This window comes from Dictyostelium purpureum (genome assembly GCF_000190715.1).
Source record: "Dictyostelium purpureum unplaced genomic scaffold DICPUscaffold_296, whole genome shotgun sequence".
Lineage (NCBI taxonomy): Eukaryota > Evosea > Eumycetozoa > Dictyosteliales > Dictyosteliaceae > Dictyostelium > Dictyostelium purpureum.
In genome coordinates this window covers 204-14837 of record NW_003519632.1, presented here as the reverse complement: position 1 = coordinate 14837, position 14634 = coordinate 204, and the positions used below count along the sequence as shown (strand labels likewise).

At 23.5% G+C, this 14634-nt stretch overlaps 5 protein-coding genes across 5 annotated transcripts; 2 read left to right on the top strand and 3 right to left on the bottom strand.

Moving 5' to 3' along the window:
- Window positions 1-1870: 1870 nt before the first annotated feature.
- DICPUDRAFT_156385 (uncharacterized protein) lies at window positions 1871-2074 on the top strand (the record flags this gene model as incomplete). The annotated part of the gene is made up of 1 exon (XM_003291709.1): window positions 1871-2074. One exon carries the CDS (start codon window positions 1871-1873, stop codon window positions 2072-2074), a length of 204 nt encoding a protein of 67 aa, XP_003291757.1.
- A 24-nt stretch (window positions 2075-2098) lies between these two features.
- Window positions 2099-4242, bottom strand: DICPUDRAFT_50012 (vacuolar H+ ATPase B subunit). Its single transcript, XM_003291701.1, has 3 exons — window positions 3920-4242; window positions 2461-3620; window positions 2099-2271 (listed from the first exon to the last, which is right to left on the bottom strand). The coding sequence occupies exons 1-3, from the start codon at window positions 4136-4138 to the stop codon at window positions 2163-2165; spliced, it is 1488 nt and encodes a 495-aa protein (XP_003291749.1). The 5' UTR covers window positions 4139-4242; the 3' UTR covers window positions 2099-2162.
- A 1128-nt stretch (window positions 4243-5370) lies between these two features.
- Window positions 5371-7157, bottom strand: DICPUDRAFT_156383 (uncharacterized protein; the record flags this gene model as incomplete). Its single annotated transcript, XM_003291700.1, has 3 exons — window positions 5371-5758; window positions 5865-6140; window positions 6205-7157. 3 exons carry the CDS (start codon window positions 7155-7157, stop codon window positions 5371-5373), a joined length of 1617 nt encoding a protein of 538 aa, XP_003291748.1.
- Window positions 7158-9430: 2273 nt separating this feature from the next.
- DICPUDRAFT_82409 (uncharacterized protein) lies at window positions 9431-11191 on the top strand (the record flags this gene model as incomplete). The annotated part of the gene is made up of 3 exons (XM_003291708.1): window positions 9431-9631; window positions 9695-10221; window positions 10303-11191. 3 exons carry the CDS (start codon window positions 9431-9433, stop codon window positions 11189-11191), a joined length of 1617 nt encoding a protein of 538 aa, XP_003291756.1.
- A 185-nt stretch (window positions 11192-11376) lies between these two features.
- Window positions 11377-13455, bottom strand: DICPUDRAFT_82408 (uncharacterized protein; the record flags this gene model as incomplete). The annotated part of the gene is made up of 3 exons (XM_003291699.1): window positions 11377-12164; window positions 12232-12936; window positions 13008-13455. 3 exons carry the CDS (start codon window positions 13453-13455, stop codon window positions 11377-11379), a joined length of 1941 nt encoding a protein of 646 aa, XP_003291747.1.
- Between the last annotated feature and the right edge of the window lie 1179 nt (window positions 13456-14634).

Sequence of the window (14634 nt, the reverse complement as noted above, 5' to 3'; positions counted from 1 at the left end):
TTTTTAAAATTTACTCACCCACTACATTTATTTGTTTTTTTTTTTACCCATTACATTTCATTTCATTCTATTTTCAATATGGTGGTTAATTATGTATTCTGCGTAGTGGGTATGAAAAAAATATAAATAAATAAAATAAATAAAATAATGGTATTAATATCATTTTAATATCTATCAAAATTAATTTAATGGTTTTGTGAAGTTTTTTCACACTAAAGATAATTAATAAAAACTGAATGAGGATAATTTTTAATAACCAAAAAAAAATAAAATAAAATTTTCTTTTTTTGGTTTTTATCTATGGATACTTTTAAAATCATATATAAAAAAAATAATTAGGAGGCAGAAAATTTTAACATTAAAAAGCTTTATTATAATATTATTTTGAATAGATTTTAAGACTTTTTTATTTATTTGTAAAAAAAAAAATTTATTTCAACGGATATTTTCCAATATTCCCAAATACGGTTTTTAAATTTAATATTCGATACTTTTATCGAATAAAAAATTTATTTGATAAACCTGTACGGTTCGGAGCTATTTGATACATACTATTTTAAAACTTTCATATTGCTCTAAAAGTTTTTTTGTATGTTCATAATTGGTTTCTTTTTTTCTTTCATCAAATATTTTATCGAGACCAATATACAATTTATTTTTTTCATTGTATTTTATTAATTTTTCAAATGAAAATCTATATAAATTTGCTAAAATTGAGATTCTGAAATGATAATATAAATGTTAATATCAATAATAAACAAAAATAAATATATATATATTAAAAATGAACAACTTACATCATTGAAATTAATAAAACAAATTGCCTTTTCAGACAAAGTGTTGGATGAAAGAACTTCATTATATAAAAAGAAAGCTAAAATGAATTCAATTATAATAAAATAGAAAAAAAATTTCTTATAAATATTATAATGAAAGGCCTTTGAGTTATTTATTTGGATCTCCAATTTAGCAATTTTGAATTCCATAGCCAATACTTTTTTTTCAAAAAGGTTATTCTGGTTACAAATAAAAAAATAATTAATATTTATTTTTTTTAAAATGTATGTTAAATAGATACTTACTTTTTTTGAAAAAATATTACCCTTTTTTTTAATTTACTTCTTGTAAAATTAAAAGAGTAAAATAAATAAAAAATAAATATATAATAATTTGATTATGAAATTTAATGAAAAGGAAATTAAAAATTAAGCTTTATTAATTACAAATTACTTTTGATTGTTAGCTTGAATTTAAAAAAAACTGAATTGGAAAAAAAAAAAAATTAATTTATATAGAGTAAAAAACTTTATTTTGAAAAAATAATAAAAAAAAAAAATTTAATAAATAATAATAAAAAGTATAATAATTTCCTTTGGTAAATATAATAGATTAGATCCAAACTCGGTATTCCCTTTGTATATTCTATTAAATTTTTAATCTGTAAAAGTAGTGATCAACCATTTATTTAAACACATCCCCCAAATAAAAAATAATTTAATTAAAAAAATTAAAAAAAATTAAACTATAACCCCACCACACACTTTTTTTTATTATTATAAAAAGTGGCCAATGTTTGGATAATGAATTAATAAATTTTTAAATTTTTTTCAATTAAATAAAAATGAAAAATACCAATTTTATAAACTATTGCAATCTGAATCATTCAAAAAAATATGATGTTGCGAACTGTTTAATTTAAAAAAAAAAAAATTTTAGTTTAATTGTAAATTTTAAGATAATTAGAGTTTTATTGTTGTTTTTATGCATTTAATAAAAAATCAACACCTTCATCTTCAATTTTAGTAAATTAAATCAAGGCGGAAGATTTGAATAAGATGCAGCAAGTGCCATTTTATATACACCAGAAACAATGGTAAATACTAGTGGAATTATAGTTGTAAAATTAAATTATTGTTTGGGTGTAATGGGATTTTTAGTTGGTGGTGATGTTGGTGGTAATTTTGGTTTTCAAGATCAACGTTTAGCATTACAATGGATTCAAAATAATATTAAATATTTTGGTGGTGATCCAAATGAGTATTGCCAAAGAAAAATATATGTAGAAAAAGTTTAAATAGTATACTTTTTTAAAAATTTTGTTGACAATTTACTTTTATTTTTACTTTATTTTTATTTTATATTTTTTTTATTTAATCTATACTTTAATTAGATGAATCAACAGTTCCTTTGTTTGATTCTGAACGGGCATAGTATTGTTTTATAGTTTTTTCTGTAATTCTTTTTAATAAATTTGGAGGGAAAGTACGTAAGCTATTTTTAAGGTATTTTAAAGAGTTTTAAGTGTGAAGATTATTTTAATGAATTGGGATGATTACAATGGAGTAGAGTGAATTGGAGTTGTTTTTATAATTTTTTTTTTTTTTTGTAAAATGGTAAAGAAAAAAATATGTTAGTTTTTTTTTTTAATTTTTTTTTTTTATAAATAAATTGAATACATACAGTGACCAACCTAAATCGAGTGAATTGAAAATATCTCTGTTTTCGTATGAACCTTGACCGACGAATCTACCTTCGAAACGTTCTAAAAATTCTAAATAAAGTTTATCTTCTGATGAAAGAGCTTCCTCACCAACGACGGCTTTCATAGCTTGAACATCTTTACCGATAGCATAGTTAGCATACATTTGATTTGAAACTTCAGAGTGATCACCACGAGTCATATCGTCACCAATAGCAGATTTCATTAGACGTGAAAGTGATGGAAGTACGTTAATTGGTGGGTAGATTTGTCTGTTGTGAATTTGACGATCAATGAAAATTTGACCTTCAGTAATATAACCAGTAAGATCTGGAATTGGATGGGTAATATCATCATTTGGCATAGTAAGAATTGGAATTTGAGTAATGGAACCGTTTCTACCTTCAATACGACCGGCACGTTCGTAAATGGTTGAAAGATCGGTATACATGTAACCTGGATAACCTCTACGACCTGGTACTTCTTCACGAGCAGCTGAAACTTCACGAAGAGCATCAGCGTATGAAGACATATCAGTTAAAATGACAAGAACGTGTTTTTCACATTGGTAAGCAAGATATTCAGCGGTGGTAAGAGCAAGACGTGGAGTAATAATACGTTCGATAGTTGGATGATCTGCTAAATTGAGGAAAAGAGTGGTTCTTTCCATTGAACCTGATTCTTCGAAATCTCTCTTGAAGAAAGAAGCAGTTTCCATATTGACACCCATAGCTGCGAAAACAATAGCAAAATTGTCTTCATGATCATCAATGACTGATTTACCTTGTTTCTTGACTAAACCGGCTTGACGACAAATTTGAGCAGCAATTTCATTGTGTGGTAAACCAGCAGCAGAGAAAATTGGAATCTTTTGACCTCTAGCAATTGAATTCATAGTATCAATAGCTGAAATACCAGTTTGAATCATTTCTTGTGGGTAAACTCTAACTGATGGATTAATTGGTTGACCTTGAATATCTAAATATTCTTCAGCAAGAACAGCTGGACCTTTATCGACTGGTTTACCAGAACCATTGAAAATACGACCTAAAGTATCTTCTGATACTGGCATTCTAAGAATATCACCAGAGAATTCACAACGAGTGTGTTTAGCATCAATACCAATTGTACCTTCGAAAACCTTTATAGAAAAAAAATATTAATAAATTGTACATTTTATTTTTAGATAAATAAAAAGATATCTATATAGATAAAAAAAAATAAAAAAAAAAGATTTTTTTTAACACACACACACAACACACACACAATAAACATAAAAATTTCCTTTTTAATTTTCAAAAATTTTAAATAAAACTATATCCAATTTTAATTTTAATTTTTAAAAAAAACTAAAAATAATATAAATCCAAAAAACATAACAATTGATTGATTTATATAATTGAATAAATTAAACCAAAGAAATTTTTTTTAAATACATACTTGGACAACAGCTTTTTTACCGCTGATTTCTAAAACTTGACCTTTTCTTTGAGTACCATCACCTAAAGTTAAAGTTACAATTTCAGAGAATTTTGGACCTCTGATGTTATCTAAAACAACAAGTGGACCATTAACACCAGTAACAGTTCTATAATCTAAACGTGGGTTAACTTGATAATTTCTGGTAACAGCTGCGATATGGTCTTCAAATCCTACCATTTTTTATTTATATTTATTTATTTATATACAACAACAAAGAACAAATTTAAAAAAAAAATAAAAATTTAATATAGGGATATTTTAGGTATATATAAATATAAACTAAAAAATAAAAAATGAAAAAATTAAAAAAAAAAATAAAAAAATAATTTTTTTTTTTTTTTTTTAAAAAAAATTTTAAAAAAAATTTAAAAAAAAAAAATTTAGAAAAAAAAAAAAAAATTCATATATAAAATCAATATGATACAGCACGAGCACCAGGGCATAGGATAAAGGGTAAAAAAGCAACTGGTCGTTTATAATGAAAGAAAAATAATAATTTAAAAACTTTTCTAATTACAATGATAATCAAACCATAAAAATAAAAAAAAAATAAAAAATAAAAAAAAAATAAAAAAATTAATTTAAATTTAGATATAATTAAATTTTGTTGGAGAATATTAATAAAAATATAAACAAAAAAAAAAAAAAAAAAACAAGAAATTTTATAACTAATAATAATAATAGCTATAATGAAAAAAACATAATAATATGGGAAAAAAAAAAAGAAATCATAGAAATATAGAAATATAGAATTATAGAAAAAAAATAAAATAATTAATTCGTTTTTTACCCAAAAAATAGTTCTATTTATTTTTAGTTTTATAAAATTAACAAAGTTTTATTGGATTAAATTTTTTATATCGGAATTGTTTTAATCATTGAATAATTATAAATATATAAATATATAAATATATAAATATATAAATATAAAAATATATCTTTTTTTTTAATTGTAGGTAATATAAAATTTCAATTTTTATGAAATTATATTACCTACAATTATTTTTTCCCCAAACCACATTTATGATCCTGGTTAAAAATTAAAAAATCAAAACGAAAAATTTTTTTAATTTTTTTTTTTTTTAATAAATATATTAATTTATTATTTTAACAAAATTTTTATTTTTATCCGATAAATAAAATATTATTAATTTAAACAAAAGAAATAAAATAAAGAAATACAAATATTTTTTTTTTTTTTTTTTTTTTTTTTTTTTTTTTAGTTTAAAAAAAATTTAAATTATTTTTTTTTTTAAATAAAAAAATAATTTTTTTTTATTAAATTTTTTTAAAAAAAAGAAAAATTTTAAAATTTTTTTTTTTTTTTAAAAAAAAAAAAATTTTTGGAAAAAAAAAAAAAAAAAAAAAAAAATTTGGCAATGGGTTTTTTTTTTTTTTTTTTTAATTAATTATTCTTGATATTTCTTAATTACTTTTTGTAGTTCTTTAACCTCATTTTTACAATCATCCAATTCTTTTTCCATTGTTTTAAATTTTTCGTAATAAAGATTGTTTGAATTTTCGTCAGAACTTAATAAACCACCGATACTAAAGTTACTACTATTACCTATAGGACTAGCACCTAGTTGTAATGGCGAGCTACAGCTTCCAATAGTTGGTGTCATCGATCTTAAGGGTGACGAGTTGAATAATGATTCCATACCATTAATCAAAGGTGATCCATATGATGGCGACGAGTTTAGTCTTTTGTTTGATTGAAAGTTATTGGCTAGAGTATTACCCATTACATTGTTATTTGCATCATCATCGTCACTACTACCACTGCTTGTATTTGAACTATTGGGATTGTTTTTGTTTTTTTTTGATTTTGAATATTTTCTTTTTCTTGAATTATCCATAAAATCGGGTAGTATATGGATTGGGAGCATCATCTTTTAAACACCAATAGCCAGTATTTTGAAATATTGGATAACCATTTTGAAATAAGTTTTGATAGTGGCTTAAAGTCATACCGATTGTATGTTTCCAATTTTGAATTCTTTCTCTTTTGCAAATAATATCCCAGTGTACATTTATAAATTCGTAAATATCATCTCTTAAATGGAAATATCGTTTACCATTTGGTAGATTGTTTAATTCTTCATTTGATGGGGATTTGTTTTGTGAGACTTTTGATGATTCTGTTAATGCGAATAAAGCCACATGCAAAATTTGTGCCCTAAAATTTAATAATTAATATAATTTTTTTTTTTTTGGGAATTGGGTATTAGAAAATAACTTACCATATGGGTATTTGGCCCTTTTCAAAAGATGGAGGTGGACCCATTTCACATACAATACAATCGGTTATTTTACAATTTATACATTTTTCAATTTTTTTAATATTGTTTTGATTTTGTTGAGTTTGATTTTGGTTTTGAGTTTGAGTATGAGTTTGTTGTTGGCTTTGAATTTGAATTTGGTTTTGTTGTTGTTGTTGTTGCTTTTGATGTTGATTTTGATGATGATGATGATGATGTTGTTGTTGTTGTTGTTGTAGCATTAGTTGTTGATGGCTCATTGATGATAGTAAATGAAGCCCATTGTTCGAGTTGTTTGGTGGCGAGTTATTTAAATGTGTTGGAGAGCTGGTTCTAGAAACATTTAATGGTGAGGAAAATGGGGATGGGGCGTTATTGTTATTGTTATAGTTATTATTGTTATTGAAGTTATTTGTATTATTATTATTATAATTCATTGAGTTGTTGTTGCCATTTATGTTTGTTTCATTAAAAGATTTTTTGTTACTTAAACAATTTATTAAATTGCTAATTCCATCACTTTGTTTACTTGGATTAAAGTTATTGTTGTAGTTATTTTGATTACTCAAATTTGGATTAAAATTTTTATAGTTAGGTGAATTTAAGTTATTATTATTGTTTACATAATTATTAAAATCATTTTTATTTTGAATTTGAGGTTTAATAGGGCTACTATTGGTACTGTTAATTTTAGGACTATTGTTCAAAGAGTCATTATTACTGTTGTTAATGTTATTATTATTAGATGTTGAAAAATTTGAATTTAAATTATAATTTACAGGATTTGAATTTGAATGTATTATTAAAAGTATAGAGGATTCTTTTGAAAGAGATAATAAATTTTTATTTGAGGATAACGATGGAGATGAGGATGAAGGTGATGAATTTTTTAAATCATCATTATAATTGACTGAGCTTGGGTTTAAAATTGACATTCTTTTTTAATAAAAACAAAAACTAAATAAATGATATTTTACAAAAATAATAATTTACAAAAAAAAAAAAAAAAAAAAAAAAATAAAACAAAAAAAAAAAAATTAACTATTGTTTATATTATTATATTTAATTTATTTATAATATTTAAATGAAATATAAAAAGAATTTAAAATTTATTTAAAAAGTAATAATAAATTGAGTTTAAAAAAAAAAATATTTTATTTAAAAAAAAACTTTAAAATAATTTAAAAAAAATAAATTAAATAAATTTACAAAAAAATACAATATATATATAAAATAATGATATGATTATATTAATAAAAAATCATATTTTAGAAAAAATAGAGATTAAATAGTAAACAAATACTAAAATAATTGAGATTGTAAGTTTGTGTTCAAAAGTCAAAAGGGACTCTCGGCTCACTTTAATCACAAAATAATTAAATCAGAGGGGTTTTTTTATTTTAAAAAAAATAAATTTTTTTAAAAAAAAATTAGTGTGTTTGTGTGTGTGTGTGTGTGTTAATATGGGGAATATAATTTATAATAGTATATATAATGTATGTAGGAATTGAGGGTGTGTATGTGTGTGTTAATATGAGGAATAGTGATATCTTTAGTATATTATAGACCCACAAAAAAAAACACAGTTATGATATATAAAAATATAGAATCGAACAAACAAAAACCAACAGTAAATTGTGTATATACAAAATTTAAAAATTTTTTTTTAGATTATAAATTTTGTATTTAAAGACAATTAGTAAACCAATAAAAGAAAAAAAAAAAAAAAAAATATAAAAAAAAAAAACAAAAAATAAAGTTTATAAATATCAATTGATAAAAAAAAAAAATAAAATTATATCAACCATTGCACCAAATTAAAAATAATGTTGTGAGTGAGTAGTTTGGTTTAAAAAATATTTTTTTTTTCACATTTTGTGGATATTATGCCCCCACTCCCCTTCTTAAAAATGTTGTGTTGATATAAAAAAAATTCAAAAAAGATTATACCACAATACATTTTTTGATAATAGCCTCAGCAAAATTGCCAAAAAAAAAAAAAATGGGGGTTAAAAAAAAAATTAAAAATTTTTTAAAAAAAAAAAAAAACATTTTTGTAAATTGACATCAATAAAAATGATAGTAGGTTCTTTAGCTTTTTTTTTGTGATACAACATTCAAATGACGTTTTTTTTCTTTCTAAAATCACAATGAATCTCAATTTAGTTGTTATTTTTTTTATTACTATTATTATAATAATAATTTACTTAATATTCAAACAATTCAAAAAAGTATTTCAATAGAACCAATTACATTACAATTCAATTTTAAAGTTTATTTCAGATAACTCTAGAATTTTTATGATATTGGTTGATATTGTTTATTTATAAAATGCAATACAATAACAATAACAACCACAACAATCAGTAACACTATCACTCCGCCCACTCTTTTTAATATCCAAAAAAAATAATTAAAAAACCCAACACCACATAAAAAAAAAATCACCCCACATACATTCCACACACTCACTTTATAAGTTTTGTCAGTTATTTTTTACTAATTAAGATAAACAAAACTATATTGATTTTATTATTTTTTTTTTTTTTTTAAATTTTATTTTGCACTACCAATATAATTGTTATCCTCTTTTTTTTATCCAAATTTTAGAATATCACTTGGATATTTTCCTTTTTTTTTTTTACCAAGTTATATATATATATATAAATTAAAAACTATATATAATTAGTCAGTTTTGTTGTGGGTATTTCTACTTTTTTTTTTTAATTTTAAAAAAAAAATGGGTTGTTACTAGTTACAATAACCAAACCCTTTTCGTGTTGTTGCCCATTAAAAAGAAAATAAAAAGAAAATCGATCATTATTTTTGTGGTGTTTATTTGATTAATTTTTACTTTCAAAAATCAAATTTGATTTATTAAATTTTTTTAATTTCTTTTTTTTTTTTTAATTTTAAGTTTATTAAAATTTTTATTAATCTTCTTTATAGTTTGTATATAAATATTTAAATATGTAAATATATACATAAAATATATATAATTTTTTTAATTGAATTTCACGGATGTGATCGTGTGAATTGTTTTTATTTATTTCAAAAAAAAAAAAAAATAAATAAAAAAAAAAAATTTTAATTTTTTTTTAAATTTTTTTTAAAAATTTTTTTTTTATTTTTTTATTTTTTATTTTTTTGAAAATCATTGCTTTTTTTTTATATAGTATTTTAAAACTATTTATATATATATATAAAAATGTTGAGTATGATTAAACAAGCTGGTACACCCAGCGATTCAAGAAGAGGTCAAGCCTTATTACTCAATATTTCAGCAGGTAAGGGTTTACAAAGTGTATTAAAGAGTAATCTTGGTCCACGTGGTACCCTTAAAATGTTAGTTAGTGGTGGTGGTGATATTAAATTAACTAAAGACGGAAAAGTTTTATTACACGAAATGGTATGTATAATAATAAACTAAAAAGAAAACAAGAAGCTATATTAATATGTTTATATTTTACAGCAAATCCAACATCCAACAGCAGCATTAATTGCACGTACAGCTACAGCTCAAGATGATATTACTGGTGATGGTACAACTACAAATGTTATCACTATTGGTGAATTATTAAAACAATCAGAACGTTATCTTTCAGAAAATATTCATCCAAGAATTATTGCAGAAGGTTTCGAATTAGCAAAAGAACGTGTCCTCAAATTTTTAGACGAATTTAAAAAAGAAGAAGACACCTTAGATAGAGAATTATTAATGTCAATTGCAAGAACCTCATTAAGAACTAAACTCACTGCAGAATTAGCTGATCAATTAACTGAACAAGTTGTAGATGCACTTTTATTAATTCACAGAGAAGATAAACCACTCGATTTATTCATGGTCGAAACAATGACAATGCAACACAGAACTGATGGTCAATCACAATTAATTAAAGGTTTGGTTTTAGATCATGGTGCTCGTCACCCAGATATGCCAAAGAGATTAACAAACTGTTTTGTTTTAACTTGCAATGTTTCATTGGAATATGAAAAAACGTAAGAACTATTTATAATTTAAATTCCAAACCATATTATTATTTACTAATAGTTTATTTTTTAAACATATTTATATTATAGCGAAGTCAATGCAAACTTTTTATATAAAGATCATCAAACTAGATCAAGAATGATTGATGGTGAACACAAATTAGTTGCACAAAAATGCAGACAAATTATTGAATTAAAGAACCACGTTTGCAATACACCAGATAAGAACTTTGTTGTTATTAATCAAAAAGGTATTGATCCAATTTGTTTAGATATGTTTGCTAAAGCAGGTATTTTTGCAGTTCGTCGTGCCAAACGTAGAAATATGGAACGTCTTACATTAGCATGTGGTGGTACAGCTATGAACTCACTCGAAGATTTAACACCAGATTGTCTTGGTCACGCCGATTTAGTTTACGAACATACTCTTGGTGAAGAAAAATATACTTTTGTCGAAGGTGTTCAAAATCCATTCTCATGTACAATTTTAATTAAAGGTCCAAACAAACATACAATCGAACAAATTAAAGATGCCCTCCGTGATGGTCTCCGTGCAGCCAAAAATACAATTGAAGATAAATGTGTTATCCCAGGTGGTGGTGCTTTCCAAATTGCAGCATATGCCGATTTAATGAAATTCAAAGAAACTGTTACAGGTCGTACTAAATTAGGTATCCAAGCTTTTGCTGATGCTCTTTTAGTTGTTCCAAAAACTTTAGCCGAAAACTCAGGTTTCGATCCAATGGATACCATTATCAAACTTCAAGAAGAATATGCCAAAGGTCACATTGTTGGTCTCGATGTCATTTCAGGTGAACCAATGGACCCATTCAACGAAGGTATTTTCGATCAATACTCTGTATTAAAACAAGTTTATAGATCTTCACCAATTATTGCTTCACAACTCCTTCTTATTGATGAAATTATTAAAGCTGGTAAAGGTATGAAAGGTTCATCTGTTCCAGAAGGTCCAGAATAATAATCGAAAAGTAATTTAAAAAAAAAAAAAAAAAAATAAAATTAAATAAAAAAAAATAAACAAAAATAATAATCTATAATAGTCTTTATGTATTTCATTTATTATGAAATTGTTTTTTTTTTAAAAAAAAAGATATAAACATTTAATTTAATTATAAATAGTTTTAAAATAATTTAGTTTTAAAACTAAAGAATTAATTCATTTTTATTTGTATGTAATAGTTCGTGGGGTGGGAAACCTACCAAAACTCTAATTGGTAAACTCCAATGGAGAGTATCTGCTAAAGGGGTTGAGCCATCTTCTTTTAATATTCCAATATTTGGGTGATTGAACATTCTCTTTTTTTTCGCTATTGAATGAGATGTACTATTATTTAAATTGCCATTATTTTGATTGGTAAAATTTCCACTGGCTGATAATGGTGTTGAGCTAATATGTAGTTTACTGTTGTTTGTTGATGATGAAAAATTACTACTTCCATTGCTTTGAGTATCGTCATTAATAATGGTATTTTCTGAATGACTACTTGCATCGTCACTATTTTCATCTCTTTTATTATTATTACCACCTCTTTTTTCGATATATTCATCATCATCGTCATCATTTCCATAACTTATATTTTCATTTGTATTTGATCCTTGATGGGATGATTGTGTATGATGGTATTGGTGTTGATTATGATGATCAAAGCTATTATTTCTTGAGTGATTGATTTCAAATGATTTACTTTTTGGTATATTGTTGTTGTTATTATTATAATCATCTAATAAATTTGAATTTATAATTTGGTTCTTATTTTTTAAAGGAGAGATATTTGGTGTATTTGGTAAAGATATAGAAATATTTGATGGTGGTGTAATCATGACTGTATTGTTATGGTTTGCTGATGATGATAGTACGGGTGGTTGGTAAGGTGTAAATTGTGATTTAATAGGAGTAATAAATTCGAATCTTAATGACCATTTAACAGAAACTAAAATTATATATAAGTTAGTAAACGAAACAAATGGATTTAATCCTAATATAGTTAAAACAATTACCATATTTAGTTGAAAACTCTTGATTTGCCTCTACAGGAATGTGAAATAAAAAATGAGTTTGTTTTAGATTTGTAGTAAATTCATGAAGCTCGCCATATAGTTTTCTAATTGGTTTGTTTGAACCTCTTGTACTTTGTAAATATTTTGAATCAACAGTCTCTTCACATTCTAATTTAATTAGTATTTTGTAGCAAGGTATAGTGGCAATGGAAAAGTCAAAAGTACCATGAACTGAATCACCCAAGCTAAATGCAGTTTTACAAATCGAAAATGTAGCAATTTTTTCTTGTCCTTTTGAAATAACTATTGAAACTGGTGATGAATGTTTATTTAATATATCGATAACCGACTTTTTGGTATTATTCGAATCATATTGAGATAGATTTTGAGGATATGGTAATGGAAAGTATTGTGATTTTTTAAATGGTGAAACAGGCCACTGTTTATCATTATTTTTTGAAGAAGATGATGAATTATACTCCTCTGTTGTTTCTGCTGAACCCTCTTCAAAATCAAATGTCATATTGGATTTATATTTGATGGGTCTGAGTGCTGAAGCTGGTGTTAATATTCTAATTGGTACTGTTAAAATTTGTGCTGGGTGGGTAAAAACCTGTGCTGCGATTGATAAAAAATAACTATATTTTAAACTTGTTCCTTTAAATGATGGTGGTAATGGTGATGGTAATGTTAAATAATAAATATCTAAAATATAAAAGCTTGTTAATATTATTTATAATTTATTATCGCTATACTATTATTATATTATCACCTACAAGACTTTGTTTGGCCTGGAGGTATATATAAATCTGATGCTAAAAATGTTGTTGGTGATGTAAATATAGGTTTACTATTTTCCCCCAATTCCGCTAAATTTGGTAAAGATGTTGCTGTAGAAACACCTGCTATAATTTTTTTATTGGTTTGAATATTCTTTTTTTTAATATCCAAGGAAAGGTCTTGTGATGCTGACTGTTGGTGTTGTTGTTGCTTTGTTTTCTTTTTTGACCTGCTTGATGATAGTTTAATAAACGAAGACTCCACCATTAAATTACCATATACTTGTGCTGTTATCCATGATATGGTTTGCTTTGATTTCTCATTATTATCGTTGTTATTATTATTATTGGGTATTCCTAAATTTGATATAAATACACGACAGAATATTGTATCACCCGGAAAAAATACAGCTGATTCTAATATACATTCTATTGAAATCGGCATGTCTCCAATTTGTTTTATCTCTTTGATTTATAAATAAAATATTTTTTTATTTTTTTATTTTTTTATTTTATTTTAATAATGAAAGATTTTTAAAATGAATAAATAAGATAAAAAATAAAAAAATTTTTTTTAAAAAATAAAAAAATTAAAAAAATTAAAAAAATAAAATTAATTTTTTTATATGTTTTCAACAAAAAATATAATGAAGATATTCATAACTCATAATTCCTTTTCTAAACAATTACTACTTCTTTAAAAATGTTAATTATTTATGAATTATAAATTTAAATAAAAAATAATAATAATAATAAAAAAAATAAATGAAAAAATAAAAAACACAAATAATGACCCAGAGAAAAGATAAACCATTGTTGAAATATTATTATTTAATTAAAAATTATGTTCCTTTATCCAACCTGAATAATTATTTAGTTATTTATTTATTTATTTATCTGGGGAAAAATCAATTTTTTTTTTTTTTTTTTTTTTTTCTTTTATTTTTTTTTTTTTTGACCGTTCACCAAAAGTTAATTTCTTTTTTTTTCTTTTTTGCCAATTTTCTGGTTTTTAATTCCAGTTGTGAATAAAAAGAATCTGGTGTTAATATTTATTTGTAAAATAATAATTACATAATCCACAATCAATTATTTTTTTTCGTTTTTGTAAAGTTCATTCTCTCTTTTTTAGCAAATGAAAATTAATTAGATATTTGTTAAGATGGGTCCCATATTTCCCATCTTTAAAATTCTTTTTTTATATTATTTGCAATTGATTTGTTTTTTTATAAAGTGGAGTGATTACGAAGTGTTGTGCATCATGTGATTCCAAAATAAAAAATAATTTTTTTGACTGTGAAAAACAAATATTCCAAAACAATTTAATTAATTTTTTTTTTTTTTTCATTTTTTTTTTTTTTAAAAAAATAGTTTCTTTTTTTTAAAATTGTGATTGGAACGCCAAATCATCATTTTTTTCATATTATCAATATCATTCACTCTTAGAAAAACACTGGGGTTATACGTTCAACCAAGGCCATCTTAATCTCAGGGTTTCTAAATAAAGAGCTATTGTAAATATTTTATTATAATTTTTTTTTTTTTATTTTTTTTTTTTATTTTTTTATTAATTTTTTTATTTTTTTTTTAATTTTTTTTTTTCTTTAAACTAAAATTTTTATTT